General features: G+C 40.1%; 2 protein-coding genes across 2 annotated transcripts; one reads left to right on the top strand and one right to left on the bottom strand.

Annotated features, from left to right (window-relative positions):
- Nucleotides 1-638: 638 nt before the first annotated feature.
- tert (telomerase reverse transcriptase) lies at nucleotides 639-8,908 on the top strand. The gene is made up of 16 exons (XM_062436288.1): nucleotides 639-854; nucleotides 1,328-2,633; nucleotides 2,716-2,905; nucleotides 2,979-3,132; nucleotides 3,249-3,416; nucleotides 3,617-3,778; nucleotides 3,858-3,959; nucleotides 4,042-4,127; nucleotides 4,272-4,388; nucleotides 4,527-4,598; nucleotides 4,987-5,175; nucleotides 5,521-5,647; nucleotides 6,768-6,829; nucleotides 7,271-7,395; nucleotides 7,559-7,696; nucleotides 8,719-8,908. The coding sequence occupies exons 1-16, from the start codon at nucleotides 639-641 to the stop codon at nucleotides 8,820-8,822; spliced, it is 3,318 nt and encodes a 1,105-aa protein (XP_062292272.1). The 3' UTR covers nucleotides 8,823-8,908.
- Nucleotides 8,909-9,915: 1,007 nt separating this feature from the next.
- On the bottom strand, nucleotides 9,916-14,766 carry LOC133996701 (sodium-dependent neutral amino acid transporter B(0)AT3-like). Its single transcript, XM_062436316.1, has 12 exons — nucleotides 14,625-14,766; nucleotides 13,834-13,974; nucleotides 13,224-13,361; nucleotides 12,576-12,757; nucleotides 12,381-12,491; nucleotides 12,171-12,283; nucleotides 11,947-12,075; nucleotides 11,679-11,835; nucleotides 11,332-11,536; nucleotides 11,068-11,227; nucleotides 10,801-10,963; nucleotides 9,916-10,125 (listed from the first exon to the last, which is right to left on the bottom strand). The coding sequence occupies exons 1-12, from the start codon at nucleotides 14,764-14,766 to the stop codon at nucleotides 9,916-9,918; spliced, it is 1,851 nt and encodes a 616-aa protein (XP_062292300.1).
- Between the last annotated feature and the right edge of the window lie 3,195 nt (nucleotides 14,767-17,961).

The raw sequence follows: 17,961 nt of genomic DNA, 5'->3' as shown, positions 1-17,961 counted from the left end.
ACTTACATTGTAAGTGCATTATGAAGGAAACTTCTATAGTCACTATGAACAGGAGGATTATAGCAAGAAAAAACGTATTTAAATGTTCATTTTGGGCACCAGACTGTTACTTTAAGACATATTATGAACCTGTCCTTTCAGTTTTAATATCAAGGTAAAATTGCTTGAATATTATATGTTAGTATTTTTTATAATTTCACTGTATCTTAAATTTCTCTGTTGGTCAAAACCTGATGTTTTTAAATTGACTTGACTTTAAAATGTCGGCTTTACTGGAATGATTGCGTGCAAATCACACAATTTTTATGTGGACTTTTGCATGAATAAAGGTCTCGTTTGTTAAGGTTAAAACGATCTTAGTGCCATCATTTCATCCTAAATGCTTTTTAGAAACTTTAAAGCCTACTGCCCCACACCTATTTATGATAAAGGACAACACGTGATTTCTTATTCACTATTGGTCAACAGCAAAATCACTGCTGTAGTAAGAAGCTTTCTGATTGGACGCTTCCTGTGAGCTGCTTTTTCATTGGTAGTTGCCGACGCGGGAACGTAAATCAGTACCCTCACATTAGCTTGCTAACCACAACACTGTACACACTGTCAGCTATGTGTTGAGTAATAATAGATCGGTCGGCATGTCTACAACTGATATGTCCCGAGTGCTGGACATCCTCCGCTCACTTTATCGGCATATACAGACACTGGAGGAGTTTGCGGACAGCATTGTCTTCAGAGAGGGACAGAAAGCAGTCCTCATTCAGCAGTCTGACACAAACCGCTTCAAATCCTTCGTCCGGGGCGTTTATGTTTGCTTTGACAAAGAACTACAGCAAGTGCCAAGCTGCAACCAGGTAACTTACTTCAGGTTATATTCAAATGTTAAAATATCCATTACTTAACCTTCCAACTTGAGATATTATGGCTACAGCTGAACGTAGACTGTCTTCAAAGATGGCAGTGTATCTAAATGAAGCTTACAGCCAATTAAATGAACATTAAACGTCACTAGAAATAAATGTTTTACAAGTAGTGGATAAATAGGGATAATAAGGGCTGAATCTAGGTCAGCTGCTGAGTGGAGGATTCTTCTAACTTTGCTTCACTAGCAGAATTTATATGAAAACATAAATATAAGTGTTAAGTCATGATGCTGTGTGTTACGAATGCTTAAACCTAAAGACAGCCCCACTAAGCTGACAGGTGTTCACTGAACTTGATGTTTTCTTAATGCAAAAATGAATGAACATATCAGGACTTTAAATGAGAGATGCTTACTTGGTATGTGAATGTATTAGTGACATACTGTGTTTTATGCTTTCCACAGATCTGCACTTTGCCTGAACTGCTGGCCTTTGTTCTTAACAGTCTGAAAAGAAAGAGAAAAAAAAACGTCCTGGCACACGGCTACAATTATTTGTCCCTGGCCAAGGAGGAGCGGGATGCGGACCATTTCAAATTCCAAGGAGATGTAACTCAAAGTGGGGCCTACATACATGGCAGCGATCTGTGGAAGAAGGTCACGATACGTCTTGGCACAGACATCACACGCTACCTGTTTGAGAGCTGTTCTGTGTTTGTGACAGTTCCTCCTTCGTGCGTTTTCCAGTTGTGTGGAGTTCCTGTTTATGACAAGGTGTCCATGACTACTGCCTCTTCTGGGTTTTATTTACAGTCTCGATCCAGGACACATAATAGTACTCAACTTGGAAGGTATCGAGGTGTAGTGACCATGAAAAGGAAAAAGAAAGCTGAAAATCCTACTATCAGCAAGAAAAGGAAAAAAAGAGATGTCAGAGTGCAGCGTGGTAAAAGGCAGAGAGATATTGATCAAAAGGATGAGGAAGATGTTATTTGTTCTGCAAAGAGGAGACGGGTAGGACAGCATGAACCTACACAGGAAATCCAACACGTTTGCTATCAAGCAGCAGAGGAAGGGCAGCCGATGTCGGTAGAAACAACAGCATCTCTAAAGCCTCTGGAAAATAGCAGTAAAGGTTCTAAACAGCCTGTTGAAACAACCACCGTTCCCTTGGAGGGAGGACCCAGTTGGAGAACAGGGATTTTCCCCCCTTTGCCTCATTCACAATGCTTTATCCGCACACTGGGATTCCTGTATGGGGGCAGGGGCATGCGTGGCTTTATTCTCAACAGGAAGAAGAAGAGTGCTGAGGGATCTAGAAGACTACAAGGGCAAGATATGGTTAGAGTAGTTTTTTTTGAGGGACTGGTGTATCTCAACGGGCTTGAGAGAAAGCCAAAGAAACTCCCCCAGCGCTTTTTTAACATGGTCCCCCTGTTTAGCCGGCTGCTGCGTCATCACAGGAGATGCTCCTACAGCAAAATACTGCAGAGGATGTGCCCACTGGTAGAGGAGAGAGATGGAGGACAGGGGGAAGTAAGTACCCTCCTGCCCCAACACTGTGCACCTCACCGGGTCTACCTGTTCGTCAGGGAGTGCCTCTCCTCTGTGATCCCACCAGAGCTGTGGGGCTCTGTCCACAACCGACTTAATTTCTTTGCCAGGGTCAGGGGCTTCTTGCGTAGTGGCAAGTTTGAGAGGCTCTCTCTGGCTGAGCTGATGTGGAAGATGAAGTTAAATGACTGTGACTGGTTAAAGATCAGTAAGACAGGTGAGATTATGGCTGGTGTTAAACTTCTGTTTTTGTCCTCCAGCTGTTTCGGGTTGCTTAACTAAACCACTCTCATCCGCAGGCCGGTTCCCACCCAGTGAGCTTGCATATCGGACACGGGTCCTGGGTCAGCTCCTGGCTTGGCTTCTCGACGGCTATGTTGTTGGCCTGGTGCGAGCCTGTTTCTATGTCACTGAGAGTATGGGGCAGAAGAACGCCCTCAGGTTCTACAGACAGGAAGTCTGGGCCAAACTGCTGGAATTAGCCTTCAGGTAGACACACATGCACAATGGCTCATTTTCATGTAGTCATGGGATAAATATTCACAACATTTTTGTAATTTAGAGGTCACCTCTCTAAGGGCCAGATGGAGGAGTTGACTCCAGCTCAGGTGGCGTCCCTGCCCAAAACCACTGTCATCTCCCGTCTTCGCTTCATTCCAAAGACTGATGGCATGAGACCTATCACACGAATTGTAGGAGTAGATGCCAAAACGAGGGTACATTGTGATAATGACAGGACATTTCTTCCTAACATTTCTACCGTTGTATGTCTTTTTGAAGCTGTTTGGAGTATGTGTGCAAATTGTTTGGGACGTTTTTTCTTCCCCTGCAGCTCTACAGAGGGTGTGTGCGGGACCTGCTGGATATGCTCCGGGCCTGTGTGAGCTCCAATCCGTCTCTCCTGGGCTCCACAGTGTGGGGGATGACCGATATCCACAAGGTTTTGAGCTCTCTGGCTCCAACCCAGAAGGACAAACCACAGCCCCTTTACTTTGTTAAGGTTGTTTTTTTACCTCACGTTTAATTGTCTTGCGCAGAGTATTTTACAGAACCACTGTGACTAATACTTCTTTAAAAAGAGCATCATATTGTAGTTTTAGATCACTGAAAACTGTAGAAATAGGTTTAAGTTTCTTGTTGAAAGCCGTTTTTCCACCTTGATTTATTTTATATTAATTGTGTCTTTTCTGTGTGTTTAAGGTGGATGTGAGTGGAGCCTATGAGAGTTTACCTCATGACAAACTCATCGAGGTGATTGGCCAGGCCCTGGCACCTGTTCATGATGAGCTTTTTACCATACGCCGCTATGCCAAGATATGGGCAGATTCCCACGAGGGCCTGAAAAAGTCCTTTCTTAGACAGGTACACACATGTCCACATATTTACATACACAAGCACAATATTTGACCCAATTGAAAGATTCAGATTTTTGTTAACACAGGCAGATATCCTGGAGGATAACATGGGCTCCACCAGCATGAAAGGATTTGTGATGTCACTGCAGAAAAGAGGCAGAGCTCATCACTCCATACTGGTAGAGCAGGTGAGATTGACATCCTCATATTTCTTATAAATAAGGACACATTTTAAATTGCACATCTTCAACACACTTTTTTTCCTTCAAGCATTTCTGCTCAGATCTTCAAGGCAGAGAGGCACTGCAGTCCTTCACCCAAATGCTAACTGGCAGCGTTGTTCAGTTTGGGAAGAAGTAAGCATTGCCTCTATTTTTAGCTGCCAATGTTAAATAAACCTATGATCCATGGAAATGTGCACAATCCTAACTAAATCAGTCTTTTTACCAGTTCCAATTCGATCAGGAGCGTTAGTTGATTTTTTTCCCTTTATGTTGCAGAACGTATCGTCAGTGCAGAGGGATTCCTCAGGGATCAGTTGTGTCAAGTCTGCTCTGCTGTCTCTGCTATGGTCATATGGAGAACGTCCTGTTCAAAGACATTATTAAAAACAAAGGGTACTGCAGGTCCCCCTGTATTCCAGTCACCATCTATAGATGTAATAACACATCAGCAGCAGCAGGGAGCAGTGTTTCTGTATTGAAGCTCATCTGTTAACTGTATGTGTTGCTTCTCTCTCTGCCTTGTCCTCCTAGATGTTTGATGAGACTGGTGGATGATTTCCTACTGATCACTCCAGACCTAAATGAAGCACAACGTTTTCTCAAGTATGACTCACCAACCTACTATTACTGTTCATGTGGCACCATGGTCCTTGACCTGAACCAGTGAGAAAGCTTTGGGAATATTTATTTTTGACACCTAACAATATACAATTTTGAATATCATGTAATTTAAGAAACCATTTCCTTCCTTTTGGCTACAGTATGTTGCACCTTGTATCTGTTGTTATGGAAAATAATACATTATCAGACAAACATACACATTTTGTACAATGGTTTTAGTTCTAAGTGATGAAAAATCATTTCTTCTAAAGTTAGTAGTGAATATATTTCTTTTTTCTATGGAAAAATACTGAGAGGCACAGATTTAACATTACATGTTGCTGAATGTTTAACTTAATGATTGACAATGGCATTTGCACATTGTGTGTAGGATCTTGCTGCCTGGGGTGCCACAGTATGGTCTGGTGGTCAACCCACAGAAGGTGGCGGTCAACTTTCAAGTGTCAGCAGACGTTGGCTCTTGTCCCGGCATTTGCATGCTGCCGCCTCGTTGCCTCTTCCCCTGGTGTGGCTTGCTGGTGGACACACACTCGTTGGACGTCCATAAAGATTATTCCAGGTGAAGCTGTAATTATTATACTGTGGACTTTATTCCTCAGCTGTGTTTCTTGCGTGGGAAGTAATTCGATTTCTGGTCATTTTTATGGCTTCTTGTAAGCTGAGTGAAACCCCCCGCCCCCCATGTACTTTGTACCCACTCATAAACATTCCTACAGACAACTCCTGATCTAGCATGCATGATTTATGTTAACTGCATAAAACACAGTTAACGTTGTAATTACAGAACATCTTCACTCACAATATTTTGTAAATTCTCTTATGGTTTTTAATTCCATTTTAATGTAAAAAATATATGTTTTTACAATTTATTTTTTATTTACTTCTTACTTTCCGTTTCTCACAGCTATGCAGGCCTGTCTCTGCGCTACAGTCTTACTTTGGGCTCTTTCCACTCACCTGGACAGCAAATGAGGAGGAAACTAATGGCTGTCCTCAGACTCAAGTGCCATGCCCTGTTCATGGACCTGAAGGTCAGGGAAATAATGATTATAACAGTTTTTTCTAAATCCTGTTAGTACCCACCAAAAATATAGAAATTTGCCACAGCAAGCCACATGTAACAAAAAAGCTAATGACAAAAACTACCTTTAAAAACCATTTTAGATTTAGGAGGTAATTTTGCTAGTTTGTCATCATCTACAGACAAAAGCTTAACGCCATAACTGATCAAGATTTTGACCATCTTACATTTAAGGATTTTTAGCCATGCTGAAATATTTCAGTAACTGTTGAATGGATTTCCATAAAATTCTGTGCAGACATTCAAGTTCACCAGATGATTTATATCAATGACACTGGTGATCACCTGACTTTTTGTCTAGCACCATCACAAGTTTGAAAACTTTGTCTTTTGAGTGAAAGGTCTCAACGACTATTGTAATTTCAGGATGAAGTGTAATCATTTTTTTGAAAACCAAAATTTAATCATCCAATATTTTAGTTTATGGCCAAATCATGCAAAACTTATTGTGTTCCCATCAGGCTCTGCTGCACTTTGTGTTCAGTACTAATTACCACTCCAGCATTTTACAGAAGCCTTTTAAAGAATCAAAGAACTTATCATTGAACAAGGTCAAAAAGGTTATTGGGCGGTAGCTGTATCCCAGTAACTGAGCTGCCTCCTTAATGACGCAGCCTACAAAGGTATAATTTTGAGAGGACTGAATGTTCTTGCACTGAACATGCACTTCTAACAAAAATGCAGCATGGTGGCCTTCATCTATATGTAAAGTGAAAAACATATTGGTTATCAGCTGAGGTTACCCTCAAACAGCAGAAACAGTTCCATGATAACAACGTATGTGATTCATGATGTTTCACTACAACACATAGCAAATTAACTCTAAATATCCGTAAATAGTACGAAACAAACTGAAATATGCCAGAAAACATAACCAGATATTATTTCTTATGTCATATACCATGTACAAATATTAAAGAGAGTTTGCCTCAATGACCATTGCCAAATGATTTTGCATTTGATTGTGATGCATAAATGAAGTGGAACTCATACCTATATATTTTTAATTTGTTCAATGTAATTCATATGTGCACATCCACGTTTGTGGAAAATTATGAATTTTTCCTCAGACCAATTCTCTCGAGGCAGTCTACAAGAACATCTACAAGCTGGTGCTGCTTCATGCGTGCAGGTAAAGACGTGACCTTTTATTTGGCTCTTCTCTCCAAACTTAAAGTGCAGTTTTTTATGTAATATATACAGATACTACAGTCTGTTGAGTTTATTACTTATTAAGATTAAGTTATTTGGGCATTGTGAATGTATATATATATTTTTTGCATTACCCATTTGAAGTATTGAAATATGGCAGTGGTATCAGACTGGGAATGTTACACTATTTACTTCCACTCTCTCGTGTGCTCACTGGCCATGACTTGATAAATAGACCTGCGTAGATAATACTGCTTTTAAAGCTCGGGGGGGCAGGGGTGGTGAGTGAGTCAATCAATACCTGCACTGAAGTGAGAAATAATTGCACCGTCTTTTATCTGAGAATGTAAATAATCCAATGGGCAGGACCTGGTGTCTGTATACTCTTTTATGGCCTCCTGTTTTTGTTTTTCTCTTTTAGGTTCCATGTGTGCGCCCAGAGTTTACCCTTTGGTCAGACTGTTGCTAAGAACCCTGCCTACTTCCTGCAAATGATTTGGGACATGGCCAAGTATGTCAATCAACTCATCAGGCTCAGCAACAAAGGCAAAGTTTCCTCTTCATACATCTTTAGAAAAAAAAAAAAGAAAAAAAAACAAACGTGAAGAATATCAAGTTCAAAACCCATTTTCACTATTTAATGTCTTCTCTCATTCTCTTTCCCCCTCTGTTTTCTCCTTACTTTTGCACCTTTGCCTTATATCTGTAGGACTGATGTTAGGCTGTAAGGCCCAGACAGGCATTGTGCAGTACGAAGCAGTGGAGCTGCTTTTCTGTCTTTCGTTTCTGCTTGTACTGTCACAACACCGTTCTTGCTATAAGGATCTCATCCGGCACCTGCACAAACGTAGGTACCCACGCAAACACACACGCATGCACAAAAATATTACACAGAAAGTATCCTATGGAAGCACAACTTGACAAGCCACATTACATAGTGTTTGCATTGTAAAGGACTTCATTGCAAAGTCAAGAGGATGTGATATGTCACACAACAAGCACAACTTGCCCCACTAAGTGGGCAAGGATTCAGTAGGTATTGTTGTACTGTTGGTTCTGTTGAAAATAAAACTTGAGGATTACCCTCCTATCAGTTATCAGTTAACCATTGTTATTTGAAAAATAACCCCTAAATTGTTGTTCAGCTTTTTCTTTGCATTTTTTAATTCTCAGTGGCATACAGATGACTGTATTGGTTAAATATTTTAATTTTACAGACTCTGCCTTTATGGCATTAAAAGTTGTACTTAAATGCAGTAAATGTAAATGCAGTAGATGTGTAGCCAACTGACAGAGGCAAAATTCATTCATACATGTTAAATGTGTAATTTTGGAGATGTCTGTGTGTAACTATATATGTCAACATGGTCTTGCATTTGCAACAAGATGCGATCTGAGAAAGTGCAATTTCATGCCTAAATGAGCCACAAATTTGCACTGCTCCTCCCACTTTGGTACAAGCAGGTTCCATTTAGAGACAGGAAATTGCCAAATACTGTAGGCACATATGCAAAAAAATCATTACCTAGGGTAAATTACATAAGGTATAAAGACTCAGTTTGCTCTACTGCTAGCTGGGTGCCTGCAGTGGCGTCTGTCACTCCATAAATGTAAAAAAAAAACACATTTGCACTGCAATTTGCCATGAAGGCCAATCCCATTGAATGTGGACATTGTGAGAGGTATACCCAACCCAACAAATATATTAGATACAGTTAAATTTGCTAACAGCATGATCTTAAAAGTAGGCAGGACTGTTTATTGCCACCGTAAATGTTTTTTTTTTACAGTTCAGGTGGATAGATTTTACAGTTAACCAGCAAAGAGAAAAAAACATTTTACACTCTTGTGTTGTCATCATCCTGTCAGGGAAGCGCAGTCTGGAGCGGTGTCTGGGGGATTTGAGATTGGCCAGGGTCAGACAAGCCACTAACCCCAGGACCCCTGTCGACTTCTTGGCCATCCAGACTTAGGCATCATTTTGGCCCATTTTAACCTTCCAGCAAAACCAACAAAGCCACACTGAAAGGTATGGATAAGTATTTAGTCCAGCTTCTCTGATATGTTAATTTTGTGATCCCAAAAGTTTTAAACAATTTCTGTCAAAAGGAAGTTGTAGTATTCATTTTATCTCATCCTCATGTTTTTGGGAAGTGAGACAAGCACTTTTAATGAATCCAGAAAGAAATGTACCTCCACATTAATGCAGTCATTATCCAGTTATTTGTTTTTACAACATAAACACATACTCCCCAAAACCTATTCCCTTAATAAACTCCCTCCCAACTCCCATTGTAAGTTCTCCGTCATTCAGTGTTTGGAAAGCTGGTTGCAGAGAAAAACAGTCGTTGGTCATATAATATAAAACACTTGTCATAAACACAACCTATAAAACAACCATCACCAGATCAATAAAAATTGATGATTCAAAACCATCCTGCAACTGTTTTAGATGCCATCTCATCCTGTTGTTGTTTTTCTCGCTGGACTTTGATTTACACTTCCTGGTAGTTTTCCAGGAGTAAGGCATGTTGTCACTTTGTAAACAGTTTATATGTAAATACATTCATGTCAAAGCATATTCGTACAAGATGATTTGCCTTCAGTCTTGATGTGCTTCCAGTTCTTTGTATTGCACTTATAATCTTTTAGAAAGCTGTCAGAAATCAGTTCCTCCTCTGAACAGTAGGAATCTTCAGATCTTATGCAGTGATGTTTTGTGACATTTAAAATGACTACATTTATATTCAAATGTAGGGTTTTATGAATGTTGAATTAAAAAGAAACTGCGTTTTTCACTGTGCTGTTAGATTTGTCTCACTCCTGTATTTACATCACGTGCAATACACAAACATGTACGACGGAAAGGATTGGAAACATCTTACTGTTAAATAAATCCAGTTTTCTTATTGAAGAAACAAATGTGAGTTGTCATAAATCAGGAACCGAAAAATCCTGATAAATATAAACATAAAAAAATCAACATGCATTAACAATGCCCATAAATTAAGCGATAACAATCAAGTCCTTTTCCGTTCAGGGACGCCAGTAATGTTACTAAGCCTTTCAGTTTGTCTGTTGATGTGTTTCAATCTCAAAGCCGTCATTGTTGTAGGGGTTTGGGGCAGCACGCGTTGAAGACCTCTTGATTCCACAGCATATCAGTTTGTAGAGAGCCACCAATGGGATGGAAACCACAGGCAGTGCTGAGAGAAGGATGATGATGCCAAACACCCAGTCGGGGTAGGGCTCCATTTCCGTTTGGGGGAATGATTCCTAAAAATAAACACAAAGTGTCAAATACAACATAATTTCATTTTAAAGTTTCACTTTCTTGCCCAATTAAATGAGATCTATCTTATCTGTATGCTAATTATGAAACTAGTGCTAGCAGGTAGTGAGCAACAATTACTTTTCATTTGTGTACAGATTAAACAAACCAGATATAAAGTGTTAATTAGTCAAATTTAGAGGTGCTGGTTGATAGATTTTTTAATCTTTCGACAAAGCCAGTTTAGCTGATTTCCCACTGATTCTAGATGGAACACAAAGCTACGTTGGGTTTAGCTTCATAATTGGTGTACAGTCAGAACAAAAAAAAGAATAAGAATATTTCTCAATATGTGTTTGTTAGAGCTTATTTACCTGCATGCCACAGATAAAATTTACACCTAAAAGCTGAGAGACTGAACCAAAACATTAAAGTTGTGGGCCTTGAAACCAAAACAATGCGCTGAAAGGTGCTAAAATGCTCCATAGGCTGAGGGGAAACTTAAGAGTCACGTGATACTGATCTGTCATCTCTTTGAGTGACACCTTTCACATTAAAGATAGTAATTTGATACTATTTGATAATATTAAAAACTTGATTGTAGAAGCTTTAAATAATGTCTCAGTTTTTTTGTAACGTATTTTAAAAAACAGCACAATATTTAAGTATCATCGTCTTACATAATCAGGGTTCCATGTTGGATAGGAGGGATGCTTCTGTGCCTGGATGATGACGTAAGCCACCAACACCACTAGGAGCATTACTGGACTGATCACCATCCAGCACGCCTTCCAGAAGATGTTGGGCCTCCTCCCAGTCATGAAATAGATGTCTTCACTGAAACTGTTAAAGGATACAATGACAAGAGAACATTTTTATCACTGGGATTAAAACTGTATAGGAAGACAGTTACACTTATATTGAAGAAGAGGAGGAGAAAAGGTTACTTTTTCATTCCATAGACGTAAATGACTCCAACAATCTCAAAGAATGCAATGATGAGAAGAGGTACAGAGCCCACGTAGCTGTTAAAGACCTCCACCCAGTAGTTCCCTGAACCCTGAGTGAAGATGAGAGCCACCGAAAAGGATATCAAGCAGATGACCGCTGAGGAAGTAAGGGAAAAGAAGTTCAGAAAGGTAATCCAAAGCAAACAAAATATATCCTTTTCACTTCAGAACAACTTGTCTTTCAAAGTGATTTGCAGGTACCTGTTACAAGTTCATTAGGGATCCACTTGGGTACCAGTTTTAGGTCACTGATGGGATTCAGGACTCCCTCAAGGTTGCCAAACATGGAGGAGAGGCCTAAGCTGAAGAGCATGACGAAAAACAATATGGCCCATGCCTGCGAGCCTGGCATCTCCAACACTGCTTCAGTGAACACAATAAAAGCAAGGCCAGTACCTGAAGCGCCCTGGGGGAGAGAGATAGGAAACTAAATCATGAGGGATCTTTTACATGTATTTGCTTGACCAGCACATCATATACTGTACTCAAGGAGAGAACAGAAAACAACCAGATAAGAGATGAGTGGTGTGTTTTTAAAGATGCATTACCTGGTCAAGGAATGTTTGCAGGTCACAGTGCCTCAGGTCCACACTGGAGAGCTCATCTGGATGTGTCTGATTTAGATACTTAAGCCAGGGCTCATAGTTCTCCACTGTTATGTTCTGGTCAGAAATCTCAAAGTGGTTGGTCAGAGCCAAGATGTTTCTGCAGATGAGATATAAAAAAAAAAATCATCTCTTAGGATTTTCACATGCCCAGTTGGTATCAGCAAACAAAGAAGAACCGTTGAATGACAGAATAGTTGTGCATACATACTCTTTTAGACAGGAGTTGTAGACGGTGTTGGCTTTAAATCCCAGGATGGAAAAGATGGGAATGGACGCGTAAAGAGATGTGGCACTGTTTATTACTCCTACTAGAACAGCATCCCTCTCACAGTCGTTTCTGATAGACACAGAACAAAATAAGATATAGTCCTGCCAGCCATCACACAAATCATCCTAAATTTGCGAAGGGAGCTGAAGAGTTTAAGTCCTCACCTCTCAGCGTTATAGCTGGAGAAAGCTATGAGACCTCCAAAGGCCACAGAGAGAGAGAAGAAGATCTGGGTGGAAGCGTCCAGCCACACCTGAGGGTTCTTTAGTATCTCCCACTGTAGCAATCATAAAAACAACACATCTGGTCATAGGGCTTGAGATTCAAAATACAATCTTCTATCACCTGTGGTAGCAACAAGTGAGCAAACTAACATCAGGAGTGAAGAGGTACACCAGTCCATCAGTGGCGCCAGGCAGAGTGATGGCACGGATCAGGAAAATGGTCAGTACCAAATAGGGGAAGGTGGCTGTCACATACACAGCCTGAGAAGAGAAGAAAAACATAACTCAATATGATACTAAGATAGATTTGAAAAAACACTATATATTTTCACCAGGACCACTGACCTTGCCCATGGACTCAATACCTTTGATGAAACAGATGTAGACCACACCCCAGGCGGTGGCCACACAGATGACCATCCACCACTTCAGGGAGCCGCTGATTTCAATGTTAGGTGTGATGTCCAGTGTCTCACGGTACCAGAAGTAATTCACTGGAGTACTCTTCTCACACTCCACATTATAGCCTATATGGATCCAAACACATGCAAAGATATTAATTTTGAAAGAAGCAAAGATGAGTTATCTAGGAAGGCCTATTTTTAACAGAAAATCTGTTCTCTTTGCTTGTCATTCATACTGTTATTTTCCACTCAGAGAAAATACCCAGCAAGAGAAGCCTGTTCTTTTTGTTTTATGTTGTGAAGCAATTGTCCTTTGTGCCATAAAACAATCCAGTAGTTTTCCTGTTGAATATAACCTGGGATTCCAAGACCAGACCTCTTGGTGAAAGTCTTGTAGGTTCTCTTTAATTATAAAATCTTCACCTTAATTTTTAGTATACATACATTATCAAATTGTTGTCAGGCAATACTTCTGTTATTACTCTCACTCTAATAGTAGCAATCACAGTTCATACACTACATATATCTAGGTGATGATAAATGTATTTAGAACTGTTAGAAAGACTGCAAAGTGGGATTTCTCACGTACCTGTAAGGTTATCATTGAGTGGGCACTGGCTCCACGGCAGTGGATCTTGAAAAGAGTGGAAGAAGTACCAGAGCACCCAGGCCAGGATGGTGTTGTAGAAGAGGCACACCAGGAAAGACACTATCATGGAGCTAATGCCTACACACAGGAAATAAATAATACAACTTAACATTTCCCACCCCACATAACAACAAAAACACATGAATGAGAGGGTTTGCCAATGTTTTATGTGTGTAACCAGTTTTATCAACACACTTGATGTCAGATTATAACAAATTACAATCTGTTTACACGTGCATAATTTTTGTCTAGTAAAAATAAATGTTCCCTGAGTTGCTATGAATCTGGTGAATTTGTATTTTATCTCATCTACTTTTCCTGTATGGGATGAGACCTGTTTTTCTGATCCTGTCTGCAAACTTATTTTAAGCTGTTATGTTGTTTGTCTTTTCTCAAAAAGAAACAAAAGTGATTGATTACAGATATTAATTATAGTGGTTAACTGTAACAGTAGAAATATTGCTTAAAATGAAGGCAGTTTTTCAACAGACATATTTCTGTAACAAATGATAATTTTGATCAATTGTGCTAATGATCTTAGGTTACCCACCAACTCCACCCAGAAATGGTGAGATGGAGTTCCAGACACCAATGCTCCCCATGCGGAGCCTTTGTCCTATAGCCAGCTCCAGGTAGAGCAGAGGTAGACCCTCAAACACCAGCGCTATCAGGTAGGGAATGAGGAATGCACCTGAAAAGACATTCAGTAAACATTTACCTCAGAGTTACGCATCAGAATTTAGAGAGAACAAAAAAAAATCTTAAATCTTATACTAGTGGTAAAAAGAAAGAAATTGAAATAGGTAAAGTTTAATGATCATGAGAGGTTATTTGAGCCATCTTGATGGATATATTACAGGCCAAGCTAAATAAGGGCACTGCGACCCTAATAGATATTCAATGGCTGGTCATAATTTCATCCAAACAACACAGATCTGAAGCTAAAGACACTCAATAACTAGTTTACTAATTGATCCCTTAGCAGAGAGCAAACGAAGGCCCTGCTGAGTCTGAAACAATGGGTGTGAGAATAAGGAATCTCAGAGTCAATATGTAAAGTTAATAGACCCTGCACACTTTTATTGGACTGTTTACTCTGCTTGACCCCTGAGCCAGGTTCTGTGGCTCATCTCTGGATCTTTCCAGGAACAATGAGGAAGTTATTATCAGTTGATCAAGCACAGATAAGGGTACCAGGAACCAAGAAATTTGAAAATGTCCTGGTTCATCTGTTAGTGACTAATTTCACTAAAACAGATAACATTAAATGCTGTTGAAATTCAGTTGTGCATAAAGTATGGTATGATTGGATAAAATAGTGATGCAAAGGTAGCATCTTACCTCCTCCATAAATTTGGCACAGGTAGGGAAACCGCCACACGTTTCCAAGTCCCACCGCAAATCCAATGCATGTTAAAAGATACTGAACCTTGTTGTCCCATTTGGGTCTCTCCTCTTCCACAGAGTCCTTTGTTTTGCCCATCCTCAGCTGATAAAATGCTTAGCAAAATCCCAGTTCTGTTACAAGGGTACAGCTCTCCTAATCTTAACATACACTTAAATTAGTTTAATATTGTATTTGATCCAGAATTCTCCTCTTGATTGGAGCTCAGTGTGTGTCAGAATAGTTAACCTCTCAAGTGGTGTAGTGTGAATGATGTCTGGTGCCCCTTTTGTAGTCTGTCTTTACACTCCTGAGTGGGCCGTCCTTTAATGCCCTATCAGCTGCAGCCTTTAGCCAGTGATTCATATTTTATTTGTCTTATGAAGAAATCACAGCACCAGGAAGGGTGTAAAATCATGATTTAGTAGCTAAATCCCAGATTAATGGATAACCCGGTGTTGCTGGTTCAATGTTGCACTGACTTTCAGTAAAGCAAACAGTTTGGATGCAGTCATTACAGACATCATGACAGCTGTTTCATGACCATGCTGTGTCTTTGGTCATCATTCAAACTTGACTTGCATAGCTGATTTTGTATACTTAATTGAATTGTACATTCAGATGGAATGTGTTTTACAAGGAAGTACAGCACACAGGTGAATAACTGAGGAAGAACACACTTGAAATGTACATTTAAAGTGAACACAAGGAGAGAAAATGGGGTAAAAGTCATAATTCAATGAGCTAGTATTAACAGTAAAATTTGTGAAGTAACTCGGGTGAAAAGTTCCACGGAGAAACTATTCCAGAGTTTCAGTTATGTTACATTAACCTCCTGCGACTGTGCGTTCACATATTACATTACATTTTGGATTTGTTGGACCTTACACTTCATTGTGCTTAACTTATACCTGCTGTCCTTGTTTGTACACACTTTTTTGTGTGTCACCTAGTGGTAGCAAAATCACAATACATTAATCAGTGTAAAACGGGATGGCAGGCATCTTGGCCAAGTCAATCAACTGCCGATCCTCAGACAAAAGTGGACCAGGTACAAAACATTATCAAATTTTATGTTTGAAACTGGTTTATTTATGCTTAATAACATTTGTATTTTGATATGCTGTACAAATTTGACTAATTTTAGCAATAGCAACAAGCTACAACAATGCTAATCAGGAAGTTTTCGTTTGGATGTTGGGGCTTAATTATAGTTGGTGTAACTGTAAGGAACTAAATAGTTCCTTACAGTTAATTCATGGATAAACGCGAGTGTGTCTATGTTCCCACAGCCCTATCTTCCCCCAGTTTAATAATAAAATAAAGAATTTCACCTGTCTTTCAAGCATTTTCATAGATGAAAAACAACAACACGTTATGTGCATTAGGGGATGGCCATACCTGTGCTGTGGGAATGTAGGCAGGGAGTTCCGGTCCTCTGAAATGAGGCCAACTTAAAACTGCATTCTATCAAAAGGCCACCAGGGGGCGACCATTTTGGTGTCAAAAGGATTTCCGTCTCTATACAAGTCAATGGAGAATTCACCAACTTCTCACTTGATTTTTAACCTCAGTAAACGTTTTCAAAATGTGTTTATGGTCTCAATCGCTAGTTTAAAGCCTTCTTCAATGCAGTGTGATGTTCATTTGTGAAATTTTGGCGTCCCTGATTTTATATTTAACGATAAAGCAGGGTATGCATTGGGGCGTGGCTACGTCGTGATTGACAGGTTGATTGATTCACAGGTTCAGGAGCGCGGACAGATAGACTGCAGGAAATAGCCGTGAACTTGTTTCACACCAACAGTTTTCCCTGGGAGTTTTGTGGTTATAGTTAGTCGTAACAGCTAACTTGGTTAGCATCACCAGGTTGCCGGTGTAGACTGTGGTAGATCCAGCCCTCGCAACTTCCCCTGCTCCGTCCTCTTGCTCCTCCTGATGCCCATATAAGTAGAATCCGTGTTTTTATTTTTCCCGGCATGCACCGGAAATTTTCAAGATGGCGCTGCCCAGATCCGAAACTATCGGCTTCCGAGCAGCAGTCCACAAACCAATGGGTGACGTCACGGATGTTACGTCCATTTCTTATATACAGTTTATGGGTCCTACTAATCCCAAATATCTAGGAGCGATTAAAAATACATACCAAACAAAAGCTCAGGTCTCAGGAGGTTAAAGATGCTCTACCAGGCTAATAACTGGACATTAGAACTGGAGAGTTGTCAGCTCTTTTCTTTGTACATATATCAGTGACTTGATAACTTGACAACTTGAGAGATCTGTGTGAAGAGCTTGTTAGAGACAGACTTGTCTGTGGCATAAATAATGACAATCTGAGAAAAATGCTATTTCGTGATAGTGACTTGACACTAGCTAAAGCTATTTCTGTGTCAAATACATGAGATTTAGTTTAGTTTTATTAGGATCCCCATTAGCTTCTATTCTTCCTGGGGTCAGGCCCTAAGCATAAAAGAACACAATGAATACAAAATATAAGGAAGGATATATAAAATATAAGGAAGAATATAAGGATATACATGTGTATGTATACCTATACATATGCATATAAAGTATATATACACTGTCTGGCCAAAAAAAAAAGTTGCCACCAAAAAAAAGGTCACACACTCTAATATTTTGTTGGACCACCTTTAGCTTTGATTACGGCACGCATTCGCTGTGGCATTGTTTCGATAAGCTTCTGCAATGTCACAAGATTTATTTCCGTCCAGTGTTGCATACATTTTTCACCAAGATCTTGTATTCATGATGGGAGAGTCGGACCACTGTGCAAAGCCTTCTCCAGCACATCCCAAAGATTCTCAATGGGGTTAAGGTCTGGACTCTGTGGTGGCCAATCCATGTGTGAAAATGATGTCTCATGCTCCCTGAACCACTCTTTCACAATTTGAGCCCGATGAATCCTGGCATTGTCATCTTGGAATATGCCCGTGCCATCAGGGAAGAAAAAATCCATTGATGGAATAACCTGGTCATTCAGTATATTCAGGTAGTCAGCTGACCTCATTCTTTGGGCACATAATGTTGCTGAACCTAGACCTGACCAACTGCAGCAACCCCAGATCATAGTACTGCCCCCACAGGCTTGTACAGTAGGCACTAGGCATGATGGGTGCATCACTTCATCTGCCTCTCTTCTTACCCTGATGTGCGTATCACTCTGGAACAGGATAAATCTGGACTCATCAGACCACATGACCTTCTTCCATTGCTCCAGAGTCCAATCTTTATGCTCCCTAGCAATTGAAGCCTTTTTTCTGTGGAAATGCTCTT

This window comes from Scomber scombrus, chromosome 16 (assembly GCF_963691925.1).
Source record: "Scomber scombrus chromosome 16, fScoSco1.1, whole genome shotgun sequence".
In the NCBI taxonomy this organism is placed as follows: Eukaryota; Metazoa; Chordata; class Actinopteri; order Scombriformes; family Scombridae; genus Scomber; species Scomber scombrus.
The sequence above is the reverse complement of the archived record's forward strand: the minus strand, read 5'-3'. Positions and strand labels throughout refer to the sequence as shown.

What these genes read in the sequence shown, in the direction of transcription:
- tert (XM_062436288.1), top strand. Translation starts at nt 639, where the DNA reads ATGTCTACAACTGATATGTCCCGAGTGCTGGACATCCTCCGCTCACTT. An exon ending in GTTAAAGATCAGTAAGACAG is followed by an intron (nt 2,634 to 2,715) that starts GTGAGATTATGG and finishes TCTCATCCGCAG; the next exon opens with GCCGGTTCCCACCCAGTGAG. An exon ending in ACTCCATACTGGTAGAGCAG is followed by an intron (nt 3,960 to 4,041) that starts GTGAGATTGACA and finishes TTTTCCTTCAAG; the next exon opens with CATTTCTGCTCAGATCTTCA.
- LOC133996701 (XM_062436316.1), bottom strand. Translation starts at nt 14,766, where the DNA reads ATGGGCAAAACAAAGGACTCTGTGGAAGAGGAGAGACCCAAATGGGAC. An exon ending in ACTCAATGATAACCTTACAG is followed by an intron (nt 12,758 to 13,223) that starts GTACGTGAGAAA and finishes GGATCCATATAG; the next exon opens with GCTATAATGTGGAGTGTGAG. An exon ending in TACGTCTATGGAATGAAAAA is followed by an intron (nt 10,964 to 11,067) that starts GTAACCTTTTCT and finishes ATCCTTTAACAG; the next exon opens with TTTCAGTGAAGACATCTATT.